Source organism: Akebia trifoliata, chromosome 5 (assembly GCF_017979445.1).
Source record: "Akebia trifoliata isolate Shusen 1 chromosome 5, ASM1797944v1, whole genome shotgun sequence".
In the NCBI taxonomy this organism is placed as follows: domain Eukaryota; kingdom Viridiplantae; phylum Streptophyta; class Magnoliopsida; order Ranunculales; family Lardizabalaceae; genus Akebia; species Akebia trifoliata.
Genome location: NC_141379.1, coordinates 29,269,315 through 29,297,251, shown reverse-complemented (window position 1 = coordinate 29,297,251; position 27,937 = coordinate 29,269,315). Strand labels below are relative to the sequence as shown.

The 27,937-nt window shown below is 35.3% G+C and overlaps 2 protein-coding genes across 2 annotated transcripts in view; both read left to right on the top strand.

Moving 5' to 3' along the window:
- The window catches only part of LOC147402031 (DENN (AEX-3) domain-containing protein), a 32,477-nt gene extending 13,671 nt beyond the window's left edge, over window positions 1–18,806 (top strand). Inside the window, 14 exon segments of the mRNA XM_086443533.1 lie at window positions 2,860–3,059; window positions 3,183–3,686; window positions 3,888–3,981; window positions 4,074–4,268; window positions 4,370–4,459; window positions 6,911–6,973; window positions 7,198–7,272; window positions 8,454–8,504; window positions 11,586–11,622; window positions 11,625–11,662; window positions 12,887–13,021; window positions 14,223–14,330; window positions 14,474–14,539; window positions 18,368–18,806. Of these exon segments, the coding sequence (XP_086299659.1) occupies window positions 2,860–3,059; window positions 3,183–3,686; window positions 3,888–3,981; window positions 4,074–4,268; window positions 4,370–4,459; window positions 6,911–6,973; window positions 7,198–7,272; window positions 8,454–8,504; window positions 11,586–11,622; window positions 11,625–11,662; window positions 12,887–13,021; window positions 14,223–14,330; window positions 14,474–14,539; window positions 18,368–18,436 (1,725 nt within the window). The 3' untranslated portion in view covers window positions 18,437–18,806.
- Window positions 18,807–21,047: 2,241 nt separating this feature from the next.
- On the top strand, window positions 21,048–25,994 carry LOC147402030 (LOW protein: ammonium transporter 1-like protein). The gene is made up of 10 exons (XM_086443532.1): window positions 21,048–21,305; window positions 21,402–21,461; window positions 21,567–21,614; window positions 22,938–23,070; window positions 23,171–23,247; window positions 23,861–23,956; window positions 24,051–24,121; window positions 24,206–24,296; window positions 24,776–24,899; window positions 25,778–25,994. Exons 1-9 carry the CDS (start codon window positions 21,084–21,086, stop codon window positions 24,884–24,886), a joined length of 909 nt encoding a protein of 302 aa, XP_086299658.1. The 5' UTR covers window positions 21,048–21,083; the 3' UTR covers window positions 24,887–24,899; window positions 25,778–25,994.
- The last annotated feature ends 1,943 nt before the right edge of the window (window positions 25,995–27,937 follow it).

The following is a 27,937-nucleotide window of genomic DNA, read 5'->3' as shown; positions in this document are numbered from 1 at the left end:
ACAAAATGCAAGCATCGCCATTTATTGGACGTTGTTCGCACACTTATGTTCAACATGAATGTGCCCAAAACTTATTGGTCCGATGCTCTTTTCGCTGCTTGTTTCCTAATTAACCGTATGCCATCTACTATTCTTCGGGGTCAGACACCATTTTCCGTGTTCCACCACGTTTGTTTGGTTGTGTCCTTTGTTCACAATTTGGAGATAAGTTGGCTCATCGGGCTATCAAGTGTATATTTGTGGGATATCTGCGCACTCAGAAGGGGGTTATTGGCGCTATAGTCCAGAACATCATCAGTTCTATGTGAGTGCAGATGTCTTTCTTTGAGTCAATACCTTTCTTTTCTGAAAGGGGAAAGTTTTTTGAGTCAGATTTGATCTCTTCGAGTTATGGGGAGCTTCTTCAATATACCCCTATTCTAGTTATTCCTTTATCTATAGATGATGTTCTGATTCTGTTGCAAGTTTATCGGCAAATAGTATGAGAAAAACAACACTAAAGATACTAGCCTCACATCCAACGTCTTCTAGTCTTGAGGCTCCGAAACCAGCTGATTTAGACCAGCCAATTGCTCACAGAAAAGGCACTCGAGAATGCACTAAACATCCTTTAAGTAACGTCGTGTCTCTTCATCGTATCTCATCCACGATGAAATCTTTTGCCTTGTCTCCTCTATTTCTATTCCTCCTTATACAGATGCATTAGCTTTACCTAGTTGGAAGTTGGTTGTGGATGATGAGATGAGGGCATTACAGGACAGTCAGATATGGGAGCTTGCATCTTTACCCCCTGGTAAGAGAGCAATGGGCTATAGATGAGTATATGCCATTAAATATCTCCCAGATGAGTTACTTGAAAGGCTAAAGACACAATTAGTTGCTAAAGGCTACACTCAAACTTATGGAATTGATTACGTGGAGATTTTTTCCCCAACAACTTGCCTCAACTCAGTTAGGATACTGTTATCTATGGCTACATGTTGTGATTGGCCTCTTAATCAGTTAGATATCAAAAATGCATTTCTTCATGGAGATCTGCAAGAAGTTTCTATGGATTAACCCCCAGGATCTATAGTTCTTGGGAAGTCAGAATTGGTATGTAGTGTAGACTAAAGAAGTCCATTTAGGGATTAAAACAGTCTCGTAGAGCTTGGTTTGACAAATTCAACTCTGTGGTGTTGGATTATGGTTTTCAAAAATCATCTTCTGATCACTCAGCCTTCATTCAGAAGATGGTATGTGGGACTTTAGTGCTTATTGTGTATGTTGATAACATAATCATTTCGGGTAGTAACTTTGTAGGGATAGCTGAGTTGAAAACTCATCGTACTAAGCATTTCATACTTAGGATTTGGGGGTCCTTCGGTATTTCTTGGTTATTGAGGTTGCCAGATCTAAATCTGGGATTAATCTTTCTCAGAGAAAATGTGTTGCATTTGTTGTCTAAGACTGGTATGCTTGGTTCTAGGCCTGTGGATACTCCTATGGACAGCTTGGTCAAGCTTGATGGTGAACAAGGAGAGCTATTTGATGACCTTGGAAAATATAGATGCTTTGTTGGTAAGTTCATTTATCTCAAAGTGACTAGACCAGATATTACCTTTGCAGTAGGTGTTGTGAGCCAGTTTATGCATGCTCCACACCAACCTCACTGGGTTGCTGTAATCAAAATTCTAAGATATCTCAAGAATTCACTAGGCACTGGGCTATTGTACAAACCATCTAAAGAATTGACATTTATAGGTTTTTTAGATGCAGATTGGGATGGTAGTCGCACTGGTAGAAGATTTACCTTGGGGTACTGTACCTTTGTAGGAGGTAATGTGGTTATTTGGAGGAGTAAGAAGCAGACAGTAGTAGCTTGTTCTAGTGCTGAAGCCGAATATAGAGCTATGACTCATATTGCAACTGAGATGATATGGGTTAGTTTATTGTTTCAAGAGATGGGGTTTTCTGTGCCTACACCTATGCATATGTTTTGTGATAACCAAGTTGCTATCTTCATCTCCACTAATCCAGTGTTTCATGAGAGGACTAAGCATATTGAAGTAGATTGTCATTTCATTAGAGACTTGGTTATGAGTAATCAGATTTTTATTCGTTACTTAAGGGGTCAGATAGTCAGATTGGTGATATCTTCACCAAAACTTTGTCTAAGGGGTTATTTTCTAAGTTTTGTAACAAGCTGAGTATGTTTGATTTGTATGCTCCAACTTGAGGGGGAGTGTTAGAATTTATATTATTGTAAAAAGGGCATAGACCAAATTTAATATAAATAGGGAGAGAGGAGGCCTCTCTCCATAATCTCTACTCATCTATTTTTCTTCTTCTTCTCTCCTCTTCTCCATTAACCTAGATTTCTACATCTATTAATTTGGAAATTAATAAGATTTTTGTGGTAAGGATGGAGATGACAGAAATATTGAGGAAATTCTCATTGAAACTACAAAAGGATAAAATAGGCTTTAAAAAACACTCATCAAGGTATCAAAACAAAATAAACAATCATATGGAGTGTGGAAATAATGATCAATGACTATCTGCTTCAAATACGCATAAGTATTTGACAGCTTGATAGTGAAAACAACAATATTCTACATGGAAATTAGAATAATAATGTCTCATTAACTACATGCACCTTAATATGTAAAACACTTCTTAAATAAAGAAAATATTAAGTACTACATTCATGCGTTATTATATTTTTTATTTTAAATATGTATGAACAAATTATTAATATATTCAACTAATTAAAACATGGACTGTTATTTGCATGCTTATATAAACTAGAATTGCAGCACTTTTCTTTTCAAAGTTGGTAGGTGGGTGGTTAACTATTATGCGCAACTTTGATTTCAGGTGGCAGACAATGCAACCCTCTATGGTGTTTGCTTACATGTCCAGGAAATTGTTCAGAGGCCACCTGGTATTTTAGGTTATGCCTCGCCACTTTCTCAATCTTCTGGAGGGTTGAGCCGTTTTTTGGTTTCGGCACCTCGCTGCTACTGCGTGCTTACCAGAGTTCCCTTTTTCGAGTTACACTATGAAATGTTGAACAGGTTTGCATATCTCCTCAAAACTAAGTACACGAGCTCCTCTGTATGAAGGTTGTCCACTAAACTATGTTACTGTTTTTATATTTCCAATACTGATCATTAGTTTTTTTTCTTGCATGGATGCAGCATAGTTACTCAAGAGCGCCTAAATAGGATAACACAGTTTGTTAGTGATATGACTTTCGCAGATTCTGTTCCATCAGTGGTTAGAACAAAAGATCAAATGAATGAGAATATTGACTCCCCTAATAGAGAGTGTTCTGCTAATTGGATGGCTTCTGCAATACCTCTTGACAGTGTTCTAGCTCTTACGGCAGCTGCTGCGGGTCTTATACCAGATGAAGAGATCCCTTCCTTTTCATATGGGTCGTGGGAACCTCTATCTCCAGAAAGTGTTTCCACTAGTGAGGCTTCAGATTTTAGTCAAGCAAAAGAAACAGACAAGGATAACAGAAAAAGTGTGCAATATTTTGATGATTATGCATCTGAAACCTCAGAAACCCAGTCTGATGGATTAGAAAGAATGAATGGAAGCTATGGAAATGGCCAAACTTCACCGGAGGTTGGGTCATTTTTCTACTCTAGGAGCTGCACATTGGAACGTCTTGGAAGTTCTGAGTCATTATTGAGGTGGTAGACTTTGTGACACTTCAGTTGATACACTAGCATCTGTTCGCCTTGGTTTTTATGGTTTTCAACTTATACATACTGTTTTTTCTTTAGAATTTATTGTTTAACATATTGGATGTATTTCTTCTGCATTGTATGGTAACCCTGTTTTTTTTTTTTTTTGGGTATGAGTTGATTATGTATATATTTGACTTTTGGCAGTTCAGTGAGAAGCATGGGATCGGAAGATGAAGATGACGACTCTGTTATGTATGATAAGAATGTCGGGGATGACGTAATAATGAAATGGGCCAAGGTAAATTCAGTCCTGAACCACGCTTGAAGATTTTTTACTGGTGGTATTTCTATCGTGGTTTATATGCGTTTTCTGTGTGATTTCTGTGTTAGGAACACAAAAATGATTTGTTACAGATAGTTTGTGGTTATCATGCTCTGCCACTTCCATCACGAGGAAATGAAATGGTTTTTCAGCCACTTGAGCATCTACAGGCGATCAAGTATAGCCGACCTGCTGTCCCTGCCCTTGGCATACGTGAAAATTGTCCAGATATACAACTGCAAGGTTCATTGGAAGCGGCTGGGGTATGGTAATTGGTTATTTCAGTAAATACCGGAGACTGGTTTTCTTTTGTTTCTATAGATTTTATTGGGTATATAATACTGAGTACGGTATATTTCAAAAGGTTAATATAAGGTTAGCTGCTGCTGAGGAAGCTCTTGCCCTATCAATATGGACTGTTGCAACAGTTTGCCGAGTTCTCTCTCTTGACAGTGTATTGTTCTTTCTTACACTTTAGTCATTTACGTTTCTTGGTGTCACAACTCTTCTAAAACTTCTCACTATATGTTGCACTACTTTGGTTGTGATTGATCTCCTTACATGGTTTTCCTCTGTTATTTGAGAATCAATATATATATATATATATATATATATATATCCACAAAATAAAATTAAAATGTAATTGATGTTTAATGTGGTGTTATATATTAGCTTCATAGCTTGTGAGGTTGGTTTCTGATGATTTTTTAATAAACAAAATATACGGCCAAACTGTAATTATTATAGCCATATATATAGGCTTTTATGCAGTCAAATAGGAATTAGTGATTTTGGACATTTATCAAGTGAAACGACCGATCCTTAGGGCATCAGGTCTAGTTAGTGAACCGGCCTCGGAGGGGGGGCCCAATCCAGGTATGTGAGCTAGCCCGGTACGGGAGTTCCTCTGGCTTGTTCGTTCATAGAATAGCGCAGGTAAGGGGAGCTCATCCCAAAAGCAAGAGTTCGAGATTGAGGAAGCGGAACGTGAACTTGCCGCTTTTGAGATCGTGCACTCGCGCTTTCAGCTCTGTTTCATACGCTAATGTGTTCCTGTTCCGTTGGTGGGACCTGATTGAATCCTTCAATAATTAGTATCAAAGTTGGCAATCCACCTAAAAGTTAGGCCCCAACTGAAAAGCGTTAGGCCTTTCGGCGCTAAAGCTTCGTATTTGAAATCCTATTTTATTAAATAACGTCCTGGGATCTCCAAGTTTTGTACCTTCCAAAGGGTCCATTGAACCACCAACAAGAACGAGTGAAAGTCATGAATCTCGGGTTTTGTATAGAATATAAGCATATAGAAATAGGCTTATTGCACCATATAAAAGGCGTATCCGGGTTAAACGGGTTAGAGCTCGCAAGGATTACAGAAAAGTACCGACGCACGAACCACAATTGTGTATGTTAGTTGTATTGTAGTAAAAAGGGGTGCTGGCTCGCACTACCGCACTACCGAGCAGCAACGCTTTCGCGCTAGCGTACTGTTGCTTGCTTTAGCTAATGAACTGCTTTCAGTGAACTGCTCCCTCATTGCATATCCATTTCATATCTTGGCTGCTCTTTATCGTGCTCATGATCCGCATCTCGGGCTCGATCTGATCTATACCTTTAATCCCGTCTCTCCCATTTCCATCCTACGCTCTCTCTCGACAACGTTCTCTGGCTTCTGACCTTCAACTTTTGATAGGTTAGGCTTTAAAAAAGGCTAGCGTCCGGAAGGCCTCCAACACAGCAATGGGTGACTCATTTCATTAAAGCAGTCGAGTTGACCAAATAAAAGAAATTATACAAGGAAAGACTCACATTAGACACAATACAACAAATTTGATCCCACTTTACCAAAAGTGGTAAGAGTGACTATTATATATATATAGGCGAGCGTTCTTTTGCCAGAGTCCTAGCCAAAGTGTCTTGTCCTATATGGGCTAAAAGTTTTGGAATGGGTTGATTTTTTGTGAGGATGATCTCTATGGCAAGGAGACCATCCTCACAAAAAATCAGTCCATTCTGAAATTTCTAACCCTAATTTATAAGTTAAAGAATCATGGACCATCAATTTTTAACAGTTAATTTGTAATCATTTTTCATGGGGTTAGAAGTTTTGGAATGGGCTGACTTTTTGTGAGGATGATCTCCTCACCATAGAGACCAATCTCCCAAAAAATCAGCTCATTCTGAAACTTTTAGCCCATATAAGACAAATCTTTGGCTGTTGAACCCGATCCATATATATAATGTTTAGAATCTAAAACATAAAATGTTATATATGGCTATTGCAATTAGTCTCTAAACCCTAATCCTAACATGACTTAAACATTGATGCTTTTGACCTTGATATGCAAATTTCGTGTAAAACTGACACCCTATCAGTATTTTGGTCATAACTTTATCAAAACTCATTGAAATCCAAAATCTTGGGCTTGTCGGATAGGTAACTGAATAAATTTTTAAATAACATAAAAATCAACCTAATACGACAGGTTCTAACCCCTCAAAATAAGGCATAAAGAAAAGTGATGTGAATAATACTTAAACTTATAGTGGACTCCTAAAATAAACCTCCAAACAAACTCAAAATTAGAATGCAATAAATATAACTAATTTAGAACTAATCCTAACAAAAATAAAGGTGATAAAAAAATTCTAGACCCAGACAGGTAGAAATCTAAATAATTACAAAACTACCATTGGAGCTCATGACTATTGGCATGATTTGTATCCTGCATTAGGTTTCTTATACATTAAAGACGGTTTAATCACAATGCAATTATGGAATCAATACATGTTCTGTTATTCCCATTATAGGTTTTAGTTTTTCGGCTTACTAATATGCTGAACAATATCAAAATTTTAATATGTGCTTGGTGTTGATTACAAGTACTATGTGTCATGCATTTTTCAGGTTTTGGCGTTATTTGCTGGAGTATTACTGGAAAAACAATTAGTAGTGGTGTGCCCAAATTTGGTAAGTCAATTGTTTTAATTGCATATCCTCCATTTTCAATTTGTGATAGTTGAATTTACTCTTAAGCCTTACATGTCCTTTATAGTGTTCGTAATTTCTCAACACTATAAATGAGAAAAAATGTTGTTTCCAATTAATTCTCCTTTGTGAATCCCAAATTTTGAATACATGCAGACTGTGTTAGTAGCTACCTTCTTGTCATTCATTCCCATTGTTATGTGCAGGGTATACTATCAGCGGTTGTTTTATCACTTATTCCCATGATTCGTCCATTTGAATGGCAGAGTTTATTGCTTCCAGTAAGTTTCATAGCATGAACTTTTCTTTTGAAAATTTTGACCTATAAAGAATGTTTGTAAATTGCAGTATGGATATTTCAGAAATTTTGGAATTAGCCATACAGACATATCATAGGTTATGGCTTCTTACTTACATTGGGGGTTTTCTTTTAGTTAGTATTTCGTAAATGTTATAATACTCTTTTTCAACATTTCAAAACTAGGGGATCTTGTTCATGACCGATTTGGAAAACCATTTTATACAAATATCTGTCATCCTCTGTAAGATATGATGTTTGTTTTTCTTTTGGAAAGGAAACTATTTAGGCACTAGTGATGCAAGAATTTGGTTCGTACCAGATAGGCACTAGAAATGAAACCAAGATAGAACAATGGCCAAAATAAGGCACATTCCTGTATTGTCGACCAGCAGGCCAAATTAGAAAAGTGTTATTTTCAAGCACAAATCTCAACAGAAAAAGTTCTCTAAAGACTGGACAATAGGTAAAGATATAAAATACATATGAGAAGACACACAGACTCGAACAAAACTCTCAATTTCCCTAATGCAAAACCTGTGTATTTTTATTACTAACTGATACCCTGAAAGGAAACAACAAGAATTCCTAATTCAAACTGCCACCACTTGGAAGCTCCCAATTATACCTAATATCAAATTTCTAGAAACATTGTTAAGTTAAACCTACTTAATTTAGTAAATAGGTAACTGAGTAATACCTACCCCAACTGCATCGTACAAGAATTCCGCTAAGGACTTGAAAATAGACTCAATTTCCCTAATGCAAAACTCAATATAATATATATATATATATATTAGTATCTGTACTTTGAGAAGGAAACAAGAGTTCCTAATTCCACCACCACCGTTCCAACTCCCGCACCCATTTTGGAAAATAGAGCAAGTCGTAACTTGCTTGCACACTGGCTTTCAGCTTTGGTACTCAAATTCTCTCCTGCGCACATCCTCATGTCCTTGTTAGGATAATAGGAATGTAGATGAACTAATGAAAAATGGTGCTTTGCTGATTTAACTTTTCTTATACAGTAATATTTTTTCTACTTCAGTGATTGTTATTATGATGCTTGCAGATTGCTGTCCTATATTATATTATCTTATTACTGTCTTTTTTTCCTAGAATTGGTCTTTTGTTTCAAGTAAAGGTTATCTTGATCCTTGTCAGGTTCTGCCAAGAAAAATGCTTGATTTTCTTGATGCTCCAGTCCCTTTCATTGTGAGTTCTTAATTCTCCCATTTTTCTTGTATTTGATGAACAGCACACTATAAATTTTCTTGGTGATGCCATTATGCATCAATTTATTTCATCTTACATGGTTCATTATAGTTGAAGTTCTCAAGTCTATCATCAAATTAGGCAACTTACATTAAGGAACCTTTTTCTTAAAGGTAAAGTTGGCTGCTTGATTTGATGATGTATCTTAATTTATGTGGGATTAGTTTATCAAGCTTCTATCAGTATCTAATATTGTGATTTCAGCTTTGAACATTGAAGAAGTATCAAGGGACTCAAGAGTGAATGACTTGTTCCAAATCTAATGTTTTATCAGTTAAATAAATTTGACAAAGTTTGAGTAACTCTGGTCCAGTTGTTGAATGTTCAGTTAATGAATTTTCGTTAAGCTGTCATGAATTTTAGCTATATAAGATTTACATTTCAATGTGAATGACAACCTTTTTGTGCCTATGATATGCCTTACAACTGGAGCATGAGTCAATTTCTCTATCTGAACTGCATGCTGCATGTCCTTAGTCCATCTGGGCAAGGGTGACTAGTGATCAATTACATGCTAAATGTTGATAGAATTCTCTCTGCAGTTTCAGTTGGAAGATGACTAAGAATATTAGTATTTGACATACTTTTTTGCAACACTTAAAACACTTGGTCAAAATTTATTTCATTAAAAATCAGATTTGCCTTGATTCAACATGCAGCATATGATTATATATTATGTTGTATGGATTAATTATTCTGTGTAACTAACCTATTAATATAATATTTACTAGCCCACAAAGACATGCATTTCGGAAATCAAATGGCATTCAAAATGACATCTGCTTCTTTTCTATCCATTGCACGAAATTGGCAAATAAGGATATTACTTAATTAATAGGGCTTCCAAGTTTTTTTTTTTGACGAATAAAGATGATTTATTAAATTCACCAAAAGAGAGTGGGGACGAGATGACCCCTACAGAAAAGAAAAAAAAAACAGCAGCAAAGAAAAAACTATACAGCTTCCAATTTTCAAACCAAGAGAATCTGTTGACTGACCTAGATGAGATAAAATTGGATCGGAACATCTGCTTGTCTGTGATAGGAGAAAACACTCAGATTTATGGAGAATGAATATAATGGCCATTTCAAAATGCTGAAAAATAGATATTGCTGCTTGTTGGGGAGGACAGGTTTTGGTGGGAAGTGGAGGATGCGGTTTAAGAAATGTGTTGGACTAATTTTCTATTTTTGTTAATGGTTCCCCTGCTGTTTAATCTGGTTGAGATAGGGAGGTCTTTTATCACCCTTCTAATTTATTATGGTGGTAGAAGGATTGGGAGTAAATGATATCCAAAACTATGGAAATGGAGTGTAGTTTCTAGTCTTAAGAGGAGAATGATGATGATGTGGGAACAAATGAAAGAAGAGAGATTGGGTTCTCATTGACACACACTACATTTTAATCCCCCTTTATATTAAGGACTTCATGAATGTTACAAAAATGCCACTTATAAGTGATAAAAAACCAAAAATGCCACTTATAAGTGATAAAAAACCAAAAATGCCTATTCTACCCTTTATTTCTCATTAGTACTGTCTAAACTCTAAACCCTTAAACCACCTTTTCTTACAAACACATAACTTATTTAATGGTACTAATATTAACACTCCTCAAACTAGAGCTTAGATATCATGAATGCCCAACTTGAACTGAACTTTTAGAAATTGGCAATCCCCATTCCTATTTGGTATTCTTGCAGAAAACATGGGTCGGTTGCTATCCAATGCGGTGTTTATTGGTGCATTGTCAGGGTTTGTGGCAAATGAAAGGGGACCTTGGATTTCCCATCTTTAGTTGTCGACGACACTTTAGTTTTTTTAGAGGGTCTTTAAAACAATTGAGATTCATGGGAGGATTATTATGCTGTTTTCAGGAAGTCTCGGGATTGGCAACCACTTGTCGAAGAGTAAGATCTTTGGGGTTGGTTCAATCTCTAATGCTCACATGCTTGCAGGGTTATTTTGGTGTTGATTTGGATCCTTTCCAACGTCATATTTGGGACTCCCTTCAGCACAACATATATAAATCAAAACATATGGGATATAATCATAGAAAGGGTTAAGAAAAGACTGGGCTCATAGTAAGCATAGTATTTCTCGAAGGGAGGAAAATTGACTTCGATTAAAAACACCATAGCAAGCATTCCAATTTACTTTTCTATTCTCAATCCATGAAGCATTGAAGTCAAGCTTGAAAGATTAGTAAAAGAATTTCTTTGGAATGATAAGGAAGGTAATTGGAAGTTTCACTTTGTGAAATAAAATTAATATGCTTTGCAAAGAAGAATGGGGGATTAGGGGTTACAGGATTTAGGCAAATGAACCAAGCATTACTAGGAAAATGGCTCTGCAGGTTTTAGGTGCAACAAGGAAGTTTGTGGAGGAGGATCATCAATGTTTAATACAGGAAGAAGGTCTTGGGTTGGGAGAGTGGAAAGGCAAAATCCTCTTATGCTGCAGTGTATAGAAGGATATTCAAAAGGTATTATCAGAATTCAGGAGGAGGATAGCTTTAGGAAAAGGTAATAAGGTCAGATTTTGAGAGGACAGGTGGTGTGGTGATTTGTCTTTGTCACTTCATGTTTCCATCTTTGTTTCGTATCTCATTTAAGAAAAATCAAACAGTTGATGCTTTCTTAGTTTGCAATGAGAGTAAGTTGTCATGTGATTTTGGATTTATGAGAAGTTTTAATGATCGGGAGATTCAGGAAATAGCAAACCTCATTATTCAAATTTCACAACTTGCCATAGTGTAATCGGACGAGGAACAAAGGGAATGGATATGTCGCCGAGAGAAGGCATTCTCGGTTAGGTCCTTTTTCTTTTTAATTGTCGGCCTAATTTGGAATTCTTGGCATCTTCAGCTTTTTCCATGTCTTGAGGAAATATTTCCTGCAAACAGAACATGTAGGGACTGATAAAGTGATCACTTACCCATCGAAGGGACCACATGTCCCACAATCAGCACATTAAAGCTAACTTTGCACGCTACAGTTCTGATTTTTGTATGATTTTGTAGGTTGGCATACAACACAAACCAGCTGATATGAAGATAAAAGGTCCAATCTTATTCAAGTTAATGTGTACAAGGATCAGGTTTGTTAGGTTTTCATTAACTTCTTGGTGATTTATTTGTATTTGGCTTTTATGGAGAAGTAGATGATCGTTTCTTAGCATATTGGTAGATCTGTGGTTTCCCTGGAAATTTGTGGTTTTTCATTTATAATATGGCAATTACATTAATTTCTTTGAATATTTCTAGTTGTTTAATCTAACATCAATGGCAAGTTATTTTAATTTTTGAATTAGTTCCAAGTTCATGTGAACTCCATGAGAATGCTCAGCATGAAATTACTCAGTACCATTAACAAATACCAGAGAAATAAAGGTTGGAAGGCGATGATGCAAGTCACCTTCCCAAGGATTGCTTCTCGCCTGTTCATTAAGTCAAAAGGAGGTAGTTAAACATGCAAATATATACAATGCTTGTCATTGAAAAAGATAACATTAAGCTTATTTAATAAAAATGAGGATTCATCTGCCTAACAACAAGATCTCTTCAATGGATTTCTTCAATAGGAAGTCTGCTGCTCAGTTGTCTCCCTCCTTCCTCGAATGATGTTGGATTCTTAGGCCATCAAACTAGTTGGCCATGCCCTTAGTAGAATATCAATTTTGCAAAAAAATAAATAATATTTTTTGATTGAGTAATAAATAATTTTATTAAAGAAATAGGGCAGAGCCAAAACATAACAGGATTTTGTAGTTTCTTTTGTTTGCCTTCTTTCTCTTCCCCTCTATAGTACTTTTCTTTTCATCAAATAAACTTTTTTACTTTCAACCAATATATTATACAGTTTTTTTTGTTTAAAGAAAAATAAAAATTGACAGTGATAGATTATCCTTGTCTACTGGAAAAGGATTTCCATTTTACTTTAGCAGAATCATGGGGTAACTAAATGCATTAGCTATATATATCAGAATGAATAACTATATATCAGTATTGTGGCCATAATCTTTGACGTTGAGTATGAACTGGATTATACATTGATTGCATAAACATTTGCAGTGTGATTGATCTTCGTCACATGCACAGTGGCAATAACTCAACTGACATTTTACAGTTCAAATGATATCTTTTCTTAATTTTGACGTTATTTGAGATTTTTTTTCTTTTCTTTTTTTTTTTGGGTGGTAAATGTAGACATCTATTCGCATGAAGCTTTTTGTTGAAATTGTTAATATGTTCCTGGTTGCTTGCTCTAGTAAATATTAAGCAGAAGTTTCTTATTCCTTTCATCATTTGTTTGAAACATGCAGGTGAAGATGTGTTACTTGCCCCCTCTTCCTCGACATAAAGAACTTTTGTCTGAACTGCGGCCAATTCATGCTAGACTGTCATGCGAAAACTCTATAGCTAAAAGGCACCCTGTATATAAGTGCAATGAAGTGCAGGTGTTTGACAGATTATCCTATGCTAAACAGCTAATATGACCTGAAGAGTGTTGGATATGCCATGCTTGGAGATTTTGGTTTCCTGACAGTATGAATTAGATTTTCTCATACATTTACAACAAATTCACCTAAAATTGAAAGTTATATGAATTATTTAGTATAATTCACCTCGTGGAAGAAAAGACAAATTAAAATTTGCTCTGGTTTTTGTTCAGTACTGCAATTGGAATTTTTCTACCAATGGAGCATGTCAAGGCTTGTTATGAATGTTTTCTTCACTTCTCTTAGCTAGTCAAGGCATCTCAGGCTCTCCCAAAGCGTTAAAATGCTTGAGTATTGTACTCTTCTGTATTAAATTTAAACTTAGTACATTAAACACTGAAATATTGAAGAACTTATGGTTCTCTCATGTTCTTTGTCTAGGAAGCAGATCCTTTTTAATTCTTGTTGGAACTTTGGTTCTATATAGTTACACTGTATACTGGTAATTAGGAAGCGGATCTTTTCCTTGAAAAAAAGTGGTTTTCTAATATAGTTTTTTTGTATACTACGGGATATATATATATATATATATATATATATATATATATATATATACTTGGACAGAATAATGGAAATATTATACAGAGATTAGGCTCCTTCACCGGATATTTAAAATCTGAAATGTGCTGGCCTTGTAATTCTAAACCACTAATGAAAAAACTGCAATTTGACTTGTGCCTGGCATCTCAAGTCACAATCTGGTTGGTGAAAATTCATAAGTTAATACAATTTTGTCAAATTTAACTTCAATATGGAAGTTGGCAGTCTAATTCAGAAGTTATTCTAGTAATTTTGAGTTTAACAAACTATAAAATTATCATCAAGTACAGGTTGAGACAGTTCTGATCAATTTGTGTACATTTTTTATTTTTAAATGTCTCCTGTTAATTACACTATTGAAAGATTATATATATGTTGGGTGGTAAAAACCTTACTAAAATCGAAGGGATGCAAGTTCTTCATTCTTAGTAGCGCTAAACCAGGTGTGAAACATACAAATGTTCTATACTCTTAGAGATGCAGTTCAAAGTTTTTCTAGTACCCAATAGAAAAGAAATTTTATCAAAGCATCATACATATTCAAATGTATTTCAGAACTCTCCATTTAGGCCCTTTTTCTTTTTTGTTTCTAATCATTTTATATGGATCAAATTTGCAGGCTGCAGCTGCTGGACAATTTTTGAATGTCATGAGGTGCTACATGGATTCGCTTTGTTCAGATTTGCGATCTCATACAATCACTAGTGTACAATCAAACAATGACAGGGTTAGCAAAATCTAAGTCATTAATTAGGTTGCAGCCATCATTTGTCCTAGATCAATACAATCATCTATTTTATTGCTGTAAGTTACTTATTCAAAATTTCCATTTCTCAATTCTCACTTAAGGCTTGTGGATTTCTTTTTCAGGTTTCTTTACTTCTCAAGGATAGTTTTATTGATTCCTTTCCTGGTAGGGACCGGCCATTTATTAAGGTATTTTACATTCCATAATTTTTTCTCCAATTTGGGCTTCTTTAAAACTGAGCTATCATTGTTTTTCTGGATCATCTCAAAAGATCACATAGAAAGCCAAACCGTCTAAGAAAACTTTGATAACTAAATGATGGGTGAAAATTTTACTTCATGATAAAGGTAGGAAGCAAAGAAATAACCCTAAAAGTAACTTATTATTTAAAAAAATTAAGGATATCCCTACGATACATCTCGTTCTTTCTCTTGGTACAAATTATAGGTCAAAGGTTGTTTGGGATCTTGTGATAGAATTTTGAAAGGAAACTTGCATCTTCGGATGAGAGTTATCTATCTAAATGCAGTAAGGTAATTCTATTTAGAAGTACTCTGTAAAGTCTCTTGATTCATTTTGGTCTTTCCTCACTTAGACATGTATGGCTGATAGGCTGGAGAAGTGATGGGGGATATTTTGTTGAATAGAAAGGAGGGTACACCCAGTTTCATAGGAATAGTGGATAAGACAACAATACTACACCCAGTTTCATAGGAATAGTGGATAAGACAACAATACTATCATATCTCCTTATTGCATTCGTGTGTGGAAGGGAATTTAATAAAATATAATGAGTTCAAAAAGGTACTAGATTCAAGGTAGGTATGGGGAAACAAGCTGAGGTTTTGGAACTGTTGGAAGGACTTTGAGACTGTAGAAGAAGGCTACAGACAAGAAGTTTCATAGGAATAATGGATAAAGCAGCAATACTGTCTTAACTCATGGAATTGGGGAAGGAATTCAATGGTATATAAAGAGTTTAAAAAGCTATTAGGTTCAAGATTGGTGGGGGGGTCAAGGAGATTTTGGAAAGATTTTTGGTGTGTGGTTTTCTATTATGGAGTTCATTCCCTTCTTTTTACGCTATGTTAGACCATAAAAGACGCCTTTTCAAGATTTTTACAAGTTGTCCAGTTATGTATTGTAGAATCTTAGTTTATAAACAAAAATTTCTGGGAAATGGATGTCTTCGTATTCTTGTTCATTGCCTTGGTAGAGGGAATGCATTGGAAAATGAGGTTGATACGTGGATTTGAAGTGGGATCTTGAAAAGCAGTGGTCTTCCTCTTTAGCAGTTTTAAACTCCGAGCCTATTTATTTTCCAATCAGCTTGGTGTGATTGCACAATACCGCGTCCAATATGGCCTTTTTTTGGATAGTAGTGCATAATACAATTTTCATTGACCATTTGATGAGCAAGGGGAAGATTACACCCGTAGTTGTAGGAACCTATTAACCTAGATGACGTTGCCTTATCCGTTTCCTAACCCACCCGAGAATCTTGCTCCACTTCATAAAATCAATTGTAAGTTGGTTTGTGGAAGTCATTTCCCCATTCTCACAATGAAGTTTGTCTGAGATACTTGTTCCCACTTCATGTAACTAAGATTGTACCCAACATTCGCTTCATATGCATGATGGGGTGGAGTCTGTTGACGACTTGCTTCTTCATTTTTTTTCTAGTTGTGTGTGAAGAAATTTTTTAGGAAGTGTGAGATGAGTTAGACGATTCCTAAAAGTATCTTTGGCCTTCATTTTTTTTTCTTCTTTTTTTTCGATTGGTAACTTCAAAATTTTCATCAATAAAAAAAAATACAAATATAAAGTAGTGATGTCCCAATCCATATTGATTAATTTATATGTGTACTTATTACTAACCATATGCTATAAAACAAATTTGAAGTAGTAATGTGAGGATTTCCAGTCCTCTGCTCTACCAGTTGAGTTGTCCCAACTCTTCACACAAAATGCGAAAAATTTGTATTTATAAGATGGATTGTTTTTTGAAAGAATTTTTGGGCCTATAAAAAGTGGAATTCGTCGTTATAGTCATAGAAGATATTGAATATACAGATTTGTTGGATCGGATTGGGGTGGGTTCTTAACCAATTCTTCGTATCGGTCAGGTCCTGAGGGAATTTTATTCTATTCAATGAACACAATATTTATAAATAATACATTTACAAAATATTTCATTCATAGCTCTAAGCGCGAAGATGGGGTTTTGATCCTAGGTTTGTGGTATTACCACATAGAGACTTAAACCATTTCACCGAGGTGGACCATCAATATGATCAAATGCATTAAAAAAATTTAATGAAAACTTTAATGTAAAATATTTAGGTAATGCAGATGTTATCCTAGGGATAAAATAAAGTTTACAAAATACGTAGAATTTAACTTATACTTACTCATATATAATCGAAGTGGGTAATTATTGAATTACATCCTGGTTGATTCCAAAACCTATCTAATATCTTAATAGATCATATCCTTATTGGACTCCATAAACCTCAATTGATCAAATCATTAACAACCCTAGTATAAAGGTTGGGAAAGGTATTCCTTATGAGATTTATGACTTGAATATTAAACATGATAATCATCAAATCTTGGTCAAGTGTTGCGTAATGAGATGCCATGTGTATTAAGCAGTACACACACCTGGCACCTAAATCACGTCACTGCCTGGCCTTTCTACAGAAACACGAACCAACCTTGCCAAAACAATTCAGTAATGTCGTGAGGCGTCCTTGACTCCTTAACTCCCAATAAAATTGTTGCTAAAGGCGGGATGTAACTTGACTTGTACTCCTGACACACTCCCTAATGGATGCATGAAATTAAATGGTGACACTACACCCGATTCACCAAAACACTAATGTTGAGTTGCTCGCTAGACTGGTAATGTGGTGATGATAGTGTACAGCTGTTGTACATGATTTCTCCCAATGACATGGTACCCCTGTACAGATTTAACCAATGCCATGGCTCGACATTAATGGGTGTCTTCTCTTCTCGACCAGAGTCTGGCCAAAACTATGACTGGTCATTTCTCACTTCACAACCTCCCTTGGTACAATGAAGGAGCCTATTAAAAAGGGGAACATTCCGTTACAGGAGGGAGACACACAGTAGGGACACACACATACACATATTGAACAAAAGACATATGGTATACAGAGGACAGTCACTTGAGTTTCCTCACCACAAGAATCCTCTTATTGTTTTTTATAACACCTCCCGCTGGGATGCTAGCTAAAGAGCTCTCTTTATCAGGTTTGTCCTCCCTGCAAAATAAATTTCTTTCAAACTAGCTAGTTTTCCTTCCATCTCTCAATTACTGGGTCCCAAATGTTTTCAGAAATGGAGTGCACACTTAGGGGAAAGTATATAATGTGCCCTAGGCATCTGGCATGCTCATCAAGATGGTGTTCCTTTGAACCCCAGTACCTATGAGTAAATTTACTCGAATCCATGAACTGCCTCAAAACATCCAGGGGTAACCACTAAAGTTGCCACCTCCCCTCATCGCTTTCCCTAAGACTTTCAATTAATCCTATTTCTTCTCCTTTGCTCAAGAATTCATCCATGAAGATGTCAGCTAGCTTAGTTGGTAAAGTCTGGGTGATGATACAATTCCCACCATCACTGAGTTACTGATCTCATTAAAAACTTGCTTACCAATAATAGAAAAATAAAATAAAATATCAGCCACAATGACGAAAGGAAGTATTGAAAAAGGACCTCTTAAATTCTTCGAGTTTTCAAAAGGACTTCCACACTTAACAGGATCCAAAACTTACAATCAATACCACAACGTCTGCTTTGTATGGAATTTTGTATTTTATAGCAATGAGAACTCAAACGTTTGATCCCTCAGGCAATAAAACTGCTTATAGGCATATTATGCTTTTTGACATCATTCAGAAACCATTTCATTATACATGATGTACACATCTATAATGTATTAAGTTCAAAATTTTCTCAATTCTCAAATCTTGTTGCTTTTGCAGTTCTTTGTCGATACACAACTATTCTCTGTTCTATCTGATTCGCGGCTCTCACACTTCGAGCATGAGTAATTCTAATTTAAGCACGTTATTATTTATATATTGGTTCGAGGCCTTCAAGCTATGGATACGACAGGTTTTTAACTTCAGCAACTCAGAATTTCAAAATGAGAAGCGAGGAAAACCATCAGTCTCGGAAGTGCTAATACGTAGCCTGAAATTCCCAAAATGGTATTTGAATCATAATGTCATAGTCAGAATTGCATGCTCTTTATACCAATTCCTGCCTGTTTAACCTCATTCCAATATTTTTAAGAGGGATGGGACTCTGAAGCCGGGCTAATCAAAGTCTGCGTTAACTCCAAATTATTGTAAAGTTGTAGACCAATAAGACATTAATAACAAGTACTTTTTTATTAGAGGAATTTTCTCCATTTTTATTCATTAAGACTATCATTTGTAAACCAATAAAACATGAGTACATGGCCTGCAAAAGTTGATGTTCAATATGGCAAAGACACCATAGTTTGGCCTGGTATACTTACCCTATAACTGACTTGTTTGTCCAGAATTTTAGTTGTCTCCTAAATTGAGTTGTCTCCCCTTTTAGTGTTTAATTAATTGGACTCTAAAGCCTATTATAGACTCCAAAGAATCCAGTGATTATGGACAACTCATATGTGACATTGGAAGAAAATACAATTTGTTTCTTGATTCGCTTAAATTCATTTATAAATTATATCATGCATGTAAGCAAAGTTACAAACACAACCATAATGTTGAAGAATTACGAGTTATGCAGAAAACGTACCTATTATCGATGATTACTCTTACACTGGGGAAGATTGAAGATGTCTTCAATGATTACTCTTACACCGAAGAGAAGCTAAAAATCTATGGGGAAGATTAAGGGTGTCTGTGAAGAGGACAACATACAAAATCAAATATAATGTCCCTTAAATTACCTTTCATATTAGAAGGAAGATGGAGAAACAATTCAAATTTTCAAGCAAATGTGTTATATTTTTTACATTTCGATTTATATGATGAATCTAATATTAAATTGGCTTAGCAAAATCAGCCACAAAAAGAACTTTACTCTTTCGCAAAATAGAAAATTTTGAATGTCGTGCCATGGGACCTGATGAAGAAAGGGATTGGCGCGTTTTGTTTGGGAGGAGTTGCTAACTAGAGATTTATGGAATATTCACCAAAAGACTAGAATTACTAATACTCAGCTTACTCAAATAAAAGATGAGATGCTTGGAATTTTCGAACTCCATGGACATGCACAAGAGAAATAACTTTTAACCAAAGTTTATTATAATCTTTTTGTTCAAATAATTATTCTTAATTTGAGACAAGGCACCGATAATCGGCACAAAACCATTCGTTCTAAGTCTACATTTGTTTGAATAAGATATTTAGCTAATTAAATGCTTTTAGCCCGCTTCAATTTTTTTTTTCCCTACAGATCTGGTTAACGTGTGCCTTAAGGGCATACGTTTAACTGCATTAAATACACCTTGGGAAGAAGCATCTGGGGTATTTGGTAAAAAAAAATTGAGGGCAGTTTTGGTATGAAATTCAGATCCCAAGGTGTATTTAATGCATTTTAACGTGTCCTTTAAGGCACACCTTAACAAAATCCAAAAAATAATTGTAAATTTTTGTTGTTGTTGTCTTTTTCCCATATCTATCTACATTTCTTGAGTTGGGGGTGCATTTGATGCAATTAGAAAGGGAAATGACCCTCGGGTGTGCATTTAATGCACCATTGCTTTCAAATTGTTTTGTCCTTCGTGGTTTTGGATAAGTGTTTTAAGATAACTTCTATTGGAGCACCAACATTTACTAGTAACACATTAACATTTTCAAATTAAGTTGTTGGATAGGATGTAGATAGCCATTTTTTTTCCTTCTTCTCTTAGACAATAATACATTTTTTTATACTCCAAATGATCTCTTTATTTTTAAACAGTATCATATCCCTTGTTAAAGTAAATAAATAGAAATATAATTATTTTAGTATAGTGATATTTTCTTTCAAGATATTGTTTATTTTGACATTCGACAACCTTATTACAGATCTACAATACCTGAACTCTAACAAAGATGATGATTTCCTGGTTTTCAAATTTCCATCAACATTGAAACATCGTTGATTTAATTGATGATTTTATGAAAAATCACATATTATATTTAGTAAAATTTAAGTGTTATTTTATCATTTAATGTATGAAATACATGTTTATTACATTTTTTATACTTAAAATAAATTATTTTCATTTTTTATTTATCCAAAGTCTTGATGATATGACTCGCCAGGTGGCATAGTCAAATGACTCTATGATGCAAACAAGTTTGGAACCATAGATCTGTATGCCTCGGGATACATTTTTTTTTTTGGGAAGTGCAATCGTGTATCTTGAGACGTACAACATACAATACCCCGAACTTGTCACGTCATGGGGTCATTTGAGTATGCCACTTGGTGAGTCATATTATCAAGACTCTTTATCCAATGTTTTCTCAGTTTCTGAGGTGGAAAAATTCATGGTCACCCTTTTTTGCCAAATCAGCTTCCACGTGTAAAGAAAACCTTGTTAGTCCAGAGAAGAAATCTGAAGTGTCACTCCAGAGAACTCTTCCCCACTAACATAATATCACAAAGCTAACTTCCAACGACCAATTTTTCTGTGGCACCGAGCAGGACTGAATGGCTTCTCTTCTCTTCCTTCAACCTCTCTACAATCTCCCATCCTTTCCTACCCTCTCCTTTCTCCGAAATTCCCTTCATATCCCTTCTTCGCTCTCTCTCAAACCCTCCAAGAAAAAATCCATCCGAAACAGATTTCTCACCATCTCATCTGCTCTAGCAGAATCAGATTCTCCCAAATCTCTCGATCAAGAAATCCAACCACTCCTTCAAGAGCTCTCTGTGAGCTCCACTTTCAATTATTTTTCACGTCGATTTCTAGGGTTAGGGTTAGAGTTTTGATTTCAATTCAGTGATGTATGCTCATCTGATCTGCAGGACAGCTTTGCTCTTCCATTCGATTACTTATCGCAACTCCCTCATGATCTTCGTCTTGATGTAAGTGTCTAAGAGCTATTACATCCTATCCCATTTTTATTAATTTGATTAAATTCATAGTTTTAATTGAGAGAATTTTGGAAATGTTATTTGGAATCTTTGTAGCTGAATGATGCGGCTTTTGATCTTTCAAATGGGCCTGTCATCGATGAGGTTAGTGTTTAGTTATGTAATTTGAAGAAGATTTTGTTTTTAAAATGTGTTTTTAATTAGAATATTAGGCCTGGTTTCAATACACATGATCACACTGCCCCTGAAAATTTTAACATGCAATAGAGAAAAAAAAAAGGTTCTATTTTGTAAATAAATTGATAAATGAAGAAATATCAAACTTGGAAGCAGAGACAACAGTTCTGTGGGATAAAACACCTAAATGCATTTTTTTAATGAGAGAATGAATTATGAAAATGGTGACGTAAAATGGTAAATTACCATTTTCAGAATTTTTTTCTCCCACTTTAACGAAAATATTTTACTTCCGAAAACAGTAAATTACCAATTTCGGAATTAAAATGAGCAGTGTGTCATTTTGGTAATTTTTTCAATTTTCAGCACAGATTTGGGTAAATCACCCATTTTTTTAAATGGTAAAATATATTTTTATTGAAAAAGGGAAAAAGGAGGAAAGTGGCTGAGGCAACCGCTCAACAAGAATACAAAAGAGGCTGCAAAACATAAAAGCAAGACAACAACCAAAATTAAAGATTAGCAAGTCACATAATGAATCCCACCCTTTGAAGATTGTGCTATTCCACTCCAACCAAATATCCCAACAAACAATAAACGGGGTTAAAGACCATAGATAAATGTGTTAAAAAATAGTGTATTGTTCAATCTTCAGGAAAAAAAAAATGACACATGCCCAAGGAATCTTGAAGGAATGATGATTTTAGAATGTGAAATTTGTACGCTGGCTCATAAATTGGCCCGAGTATGTGTGGGGCAGGCTTGGACCTAGATTTTTTTATATTTGGCCCTACCCAATCATTAGACGGACTGGTTTGGACTAGGATGTTGAGGCCCATTTAAGGTTAAGCCAATTGACAGAGACCTACCAAAGAGCACATACTACCCTGGAGTTAGGGTATCAAGAAAAAAAACAATGGTAGCGAGATTAAGAAGCGTAGTGTTTTAGTACGAGATGTTAATTCGTAGAAAATTATAGACATCTTTACGGGGAAATATTGGATTATCTTGGTTGACTAAGTCATTCAATAATATTTGGAAGACTAAGATGTTGGATGAATGAAGAAAAAGTACTGCAATACATATGTGCAATAAATGGATATGCAGTGTTGTACTGGATATTACCTACCATAGTTCCGAACTAATGAGTCACGCGAAAATTATGGAGAAGAGTAATAGAACAAAGGCCAAACTGGTCTAACCTTGGGGATTGCATTCAACGGCTCCGCTCTATGCAAGTGGCTATTACCTACCATGTAATTTGAAGTTTATTTGAATTATTATTTTCAGTGTGGTCAAGTGCTGGGAGAGACACTGTTGAATCTATCCCGAGCATGGGAACGAGCTGATACATCAACTTCGTGTAGTATAGCAAGCAAGCTCCCCTCCTTGGTAGGCTCTTTGACGGACAACGCTAAATCAGGTAAGAATTGAAGTACACATTACTGATGTTATTTTATTTTATTTTATATGAGAATCAAGATTATATTTGGAATCTACTGATGTTATTTTGCTTGGCATAGCATTTGGCAAGCGCTTGGTATCTTCTGGAAGGAGATTTCAGTCCATGGGACAGTATGGTCAAGGCGAGCTTCAAAGGGTAATGGAAAACAACACTTTAATATTTTTATGAAGTTTATTCATCTTGGATTATTGGATTCATGCTGCAGTTAATTCACTTCTCCTCTCATTGCCATGGCTCTGAAGAGATTTTTGTTTTCTACTTCTAATAATTAATTACGTTTGGGGACAAACGGGGAAAAAGTTGTAGGGACCAAATATTGTCTGGTAGATTTTTTAAGTTATTTTTTGTAATATATAAACCGAAAATGGTGGAATGGTTTGTCAATGATGCACTAATTTGTGACCAATGGATTGAAAAGTTACAACCCAATTCGTAGGTAAAAGGATTTTCTCCTCTTGTGATGAATGTTGCAAGTCTTGGCATGTTGGCTTCCTGCTCTACGTGCTAAATGCTGCCTGGTGTCTGGTATTATTTGATGTGCTTTTTGTCCATCTTGTAATTTGTTTCCAACCAAACAGGTTTGCCTTGATGCAAGTGTGAGGCACCAAAGTTGGGGCAGACTTTCTAGTTTAGATGATGTTTGAGACAGATTACTTGGTATTTTAACAATTTATGGAGCATATGTTCACCTGTTAATGTAACAAGTCAGTTTGACAAAATATTGTTGGATGCTTTTTAAGCACCGCAGATTGCCAACATTATGATCAAGACTGGAAAGCTACTGTTAGAGAGTCCAGTAACTACAACCATCAAAGAGCCCAAAGAGGAAAGTAGGATGTTTAAGGTAAATTTTTGTGTTATACTTGTTAGTAAAGTTAAGTTATTGTGTGAGAGTTCTCTTGATCAGTTGTGAACTGTGTCATCTTCTCAAATTTCAGTTTGGAGACCTACAGGTTGCGTTTACGTCAGATAAAGCTAACATTGGGGCTGCTATTGGTTTTGTTTTTGCGTAACCAACCTTCAGAAAACCTCTCTCTCTCTCCAGTGTAAAAGAACAAGAATTAACTAATTACTTTCAAATATTGAAATTCAGGATTCTCTCCTGGGAACTAAGTCAAGGCATCCAAAGCATACCAGAGAGTTCACTGCAGTATGCAAATGACAATGCATTGCTGTTGGCCAAGGTGCTTGAAAACAGATTCTAAAAACTTTATCTTATTCTCTCACCATCCATTGCCTATTTAAAATTTGATATTTGGGTAATTTAGACATACCCCTCGGGGTTTTGGTGAATATATTAAATAACTCCCATGCTTGTTTGAAATGATTACTTCCCTTGCTTTGAGAAACTAATAGAAAATAATTGAAGTACCTTCGTCTTCAAACTCTTGTCAAAATCCTTGAAAATGATTACTAAAAGATTGAAGATGAGGGCATTTCAGTCATTTTCTGTTGGTCTCTCATAGAAAGACTAATCAAGGATTTTGGCGAGAATTGACGATGAGAGCACTTCAGCTATTTTCTGTTAATTTCTTATTGAAGACCATGGCCTTGGTTATTTCATCAGTTTGAATATGGGGAATATTCAGCAAAATTTGAATTATATGTCTAAATTATGCTTGATGGTTTGATTTTATACTCTGCATGTTTTATGTGAATGCAGTCATTGAGGGGAGCCCTGCTCGTGATGTGCTACTCGTCGACATTGTTGGCTGCCATTGCCAGTGTGGGACTTGTTTTACTTGGGAGACAACTCAAGTCAAAGGAGCAGTGAATCTTTAAGAATTCTGTATGTGCATATTAGATTCGGCCTTGCTTGAAATTTTAATCTGCTACGTTAGGAAATAGCCGATGGAAATTTTTAAGATTTATTCACAGTTGAGGCTTGAGGTCAGCTATTCAAAAGTCTGGGAAATGGGGAAAGAGTAACTGACCAAACTTTGTGATGGGACTGCAATAATCCAAACCATTTGATGGAGACTTTAGAAGAACTCCACCATCATCAAAACCTTAGTTGGGGTTGGTTGAACGAATCTTTGTTCCTCCATTCAATTTTGTCCGAAGTTATGTCTAAAAGGAAAAGTCTAATGCATTGTTTTAAAACTCGTTTTGACGTCTCGTCTTGTCCATGAATGAGACCAAGTTGTCTCAGACGAGTTTTCCAATATGTTTTGAGTCATCTCATTCAACAATGAGAAAAATGAACCGTGGTTTTAAATCTTGTCCGATATGTTTGACTTGTCTATCTGTCTCGATGGTGGACGAATCGGACGAGATTTAAAACCATAGTCTAATGGTCCGAAATTAATTGGACTACCAAAGGAAACCTTATCAAGGCTATCATTCTAGAGTGTAAGATGTTTGGCCAACTCTTGGCTTAGCCAAAATTTCGGAACTCACATTAGGTCTCCATTAGCAGACTCATTTACTGGGATCAGATGTGTGTGCATGAACTGCATTTCCAACTCAACTTCGTAAAGGATCATATCTCTTGTATGCAATATGTCTGATGTATAGTATTTTTTATTTATACTGATTTTATTTTCACATTGCTTGCAACACCTGGGAGATCTAAGCTACAGCAACAGCATGTCTGCTCTTTTGGTTTGTTGAATTTAATAGCTCATGATTCCGTTTGTTGATTAAAAAAATTTGTGCACGTAACCAGTCTTCCATTTGAGGTGAGTGGTTGACAAGCCGAGGGCCCTGGTTTACTCCAGTCTGACAAGGAGGATTGTACTATAAACTCCGCTATATTTTCTTGTTTTTTTATTCCCCCCATGAATTTGTATATAAATGTTCTATAGGCCACAGGCCCAGATTACTGTATCATCACTTGATGCAATCAAGAAACTTTGGGAATACATTTGACCCTTTTGAGAGTGTGCTTTGGTTTTTGTTTTCTTCTTTTGGTGGTTTGTGTGAAACAATGAAGCAGGAAAGATAAAACATAAATCACACACAAAAAACACAAGGATTTACCCTTTTGAGAGTGTGCTTTGGTTTTTGTTTTCTTCTTTTGGTGGTTTGTGTGAAACAATGAAGCAGGAAAGATAAAACATAAATCACACACAGAAAACACAAGGATTTACGTGGTTAGACAGTGTGCCTACATCTATAGATCATAATCAATCTTCTTCACTAAAAAATCAAAGGAGAACAATACAAGAAAAAACACCCAAGGTATTAATCCCAAGCCCTAAAACCCTTATACACCACTCTTCCTTTCTCTCTCTCTCTCTCTCTTTCAAACTCTAAAAGAAGAAAATCCCGAAGTTTTTACAATCTTAGAGATCTCTATTTATGAAATCGGAGTTACAAAAATGTGTCTTATCTCTCCAAAACTAGAAAAAAATCCAAAAGAAAATATTACACAATTCCCTTTTTAGTAATCCTAAAAAAAACGTAATACAAGACAATTGCACAACAATTTGATATCATGTAACTTCTTGGAGAGCATATACACTTAAATAGACAGGGAGGAAATGTATGAAGCTGTCTACAAGATGGGTCAATTGACCAATGTATCGGGTCGATTGTCCATGTCATGTGCTTGATCTGATTGGTCAGTTTTTGATCCTATCGCCCATTGCGACAGACATGAAATTATACTTTTAGATGAGTAAAACTCTATTATTTGCTACAAGTGCATATGAGAAAACATTCACTTTATACTACCTTTTGGGATTCTAGGGTGAAGTAGATTTCATTTGTTTTCCATTTTTCCTAACTTTTGCCTAATATATCTTTTCGGATTTCCAATGTATCAGATTTTTTCTTTCTTTCTTTGTTTTCCTATATTAAAGTTGACTAATGGAATTGGCCAATGCGACGTGCAATTCAAAATATTGACTCGACATTATAGTAATATGCAACATGCTTGTTTCCTGATTTTTATTTTATTTTTCCTCAACTCAGTTAAGTGTTTTCTCATAAAATGAAGACAAAACTTTAAAAATTATGTATAAAAAATGATGGGAAAAAAAAAAAAACAAATGTGTTTTGAATTTAATGGATCTAGACAATTAGAATGAAAAAATAATACATCTAGCAAAAAATAAGTATTTTAATCTTAATAAAATAAAATTTTAGTAATTTTATAGAAAATCAGGCAACAAAAATATAAAACATCATGGTTCAAATTACATAGGACCCCGAATCCCCTGTGTAATAGGGATGGATCTGTTCAACACATTCAATTTTACAACAAAGATAGGAAACATGTACTAAATTTAGTTTAAAAAATGATTGTGATATTACCACACCATAATAATATTATGAATAAATCCTGTAAGTGATATTGTTATAAAATCACACCCTAAAGTCGTGATTTTTTGACTCAAAAATTTTCACTTGGTCTGTACGTGGCTGACGTGGTAAGGACATATAACCATAGATCTTTTTCTTGGGGTTACACAAGAACAAGATGTTGTTTTATGCCCTTGCCACGTCAGCCAAATACAGACTGAGTGCAAATTTTCGAGTCAGAAAATCATTAACGTAATTCTTAATATAGAGGTATTCATTCATAATATGAAGGTATGGTAATCTTAGGATTTAAAAATATCAGAAATAAAATTGAAAAGAAAAAGAATTTGCTTCTACAATGCGACAGCTTCTGAATCTAGATGAAGAAGAAATTATGTTTATTCTAACGAAAAGAGAAGATTAATTTTTTATCCCAAAAAGAAAAACAAGTGTTTTTGGCAAACTGGGTGTGGTATTGTTTCTAATAGGTTATTGAGTTAACTTGAGATGAGTTATCAAAATTATCAAACAAAACAATGTCCTTGACGAATTACCTTCCTTGTTCGATGACACTATA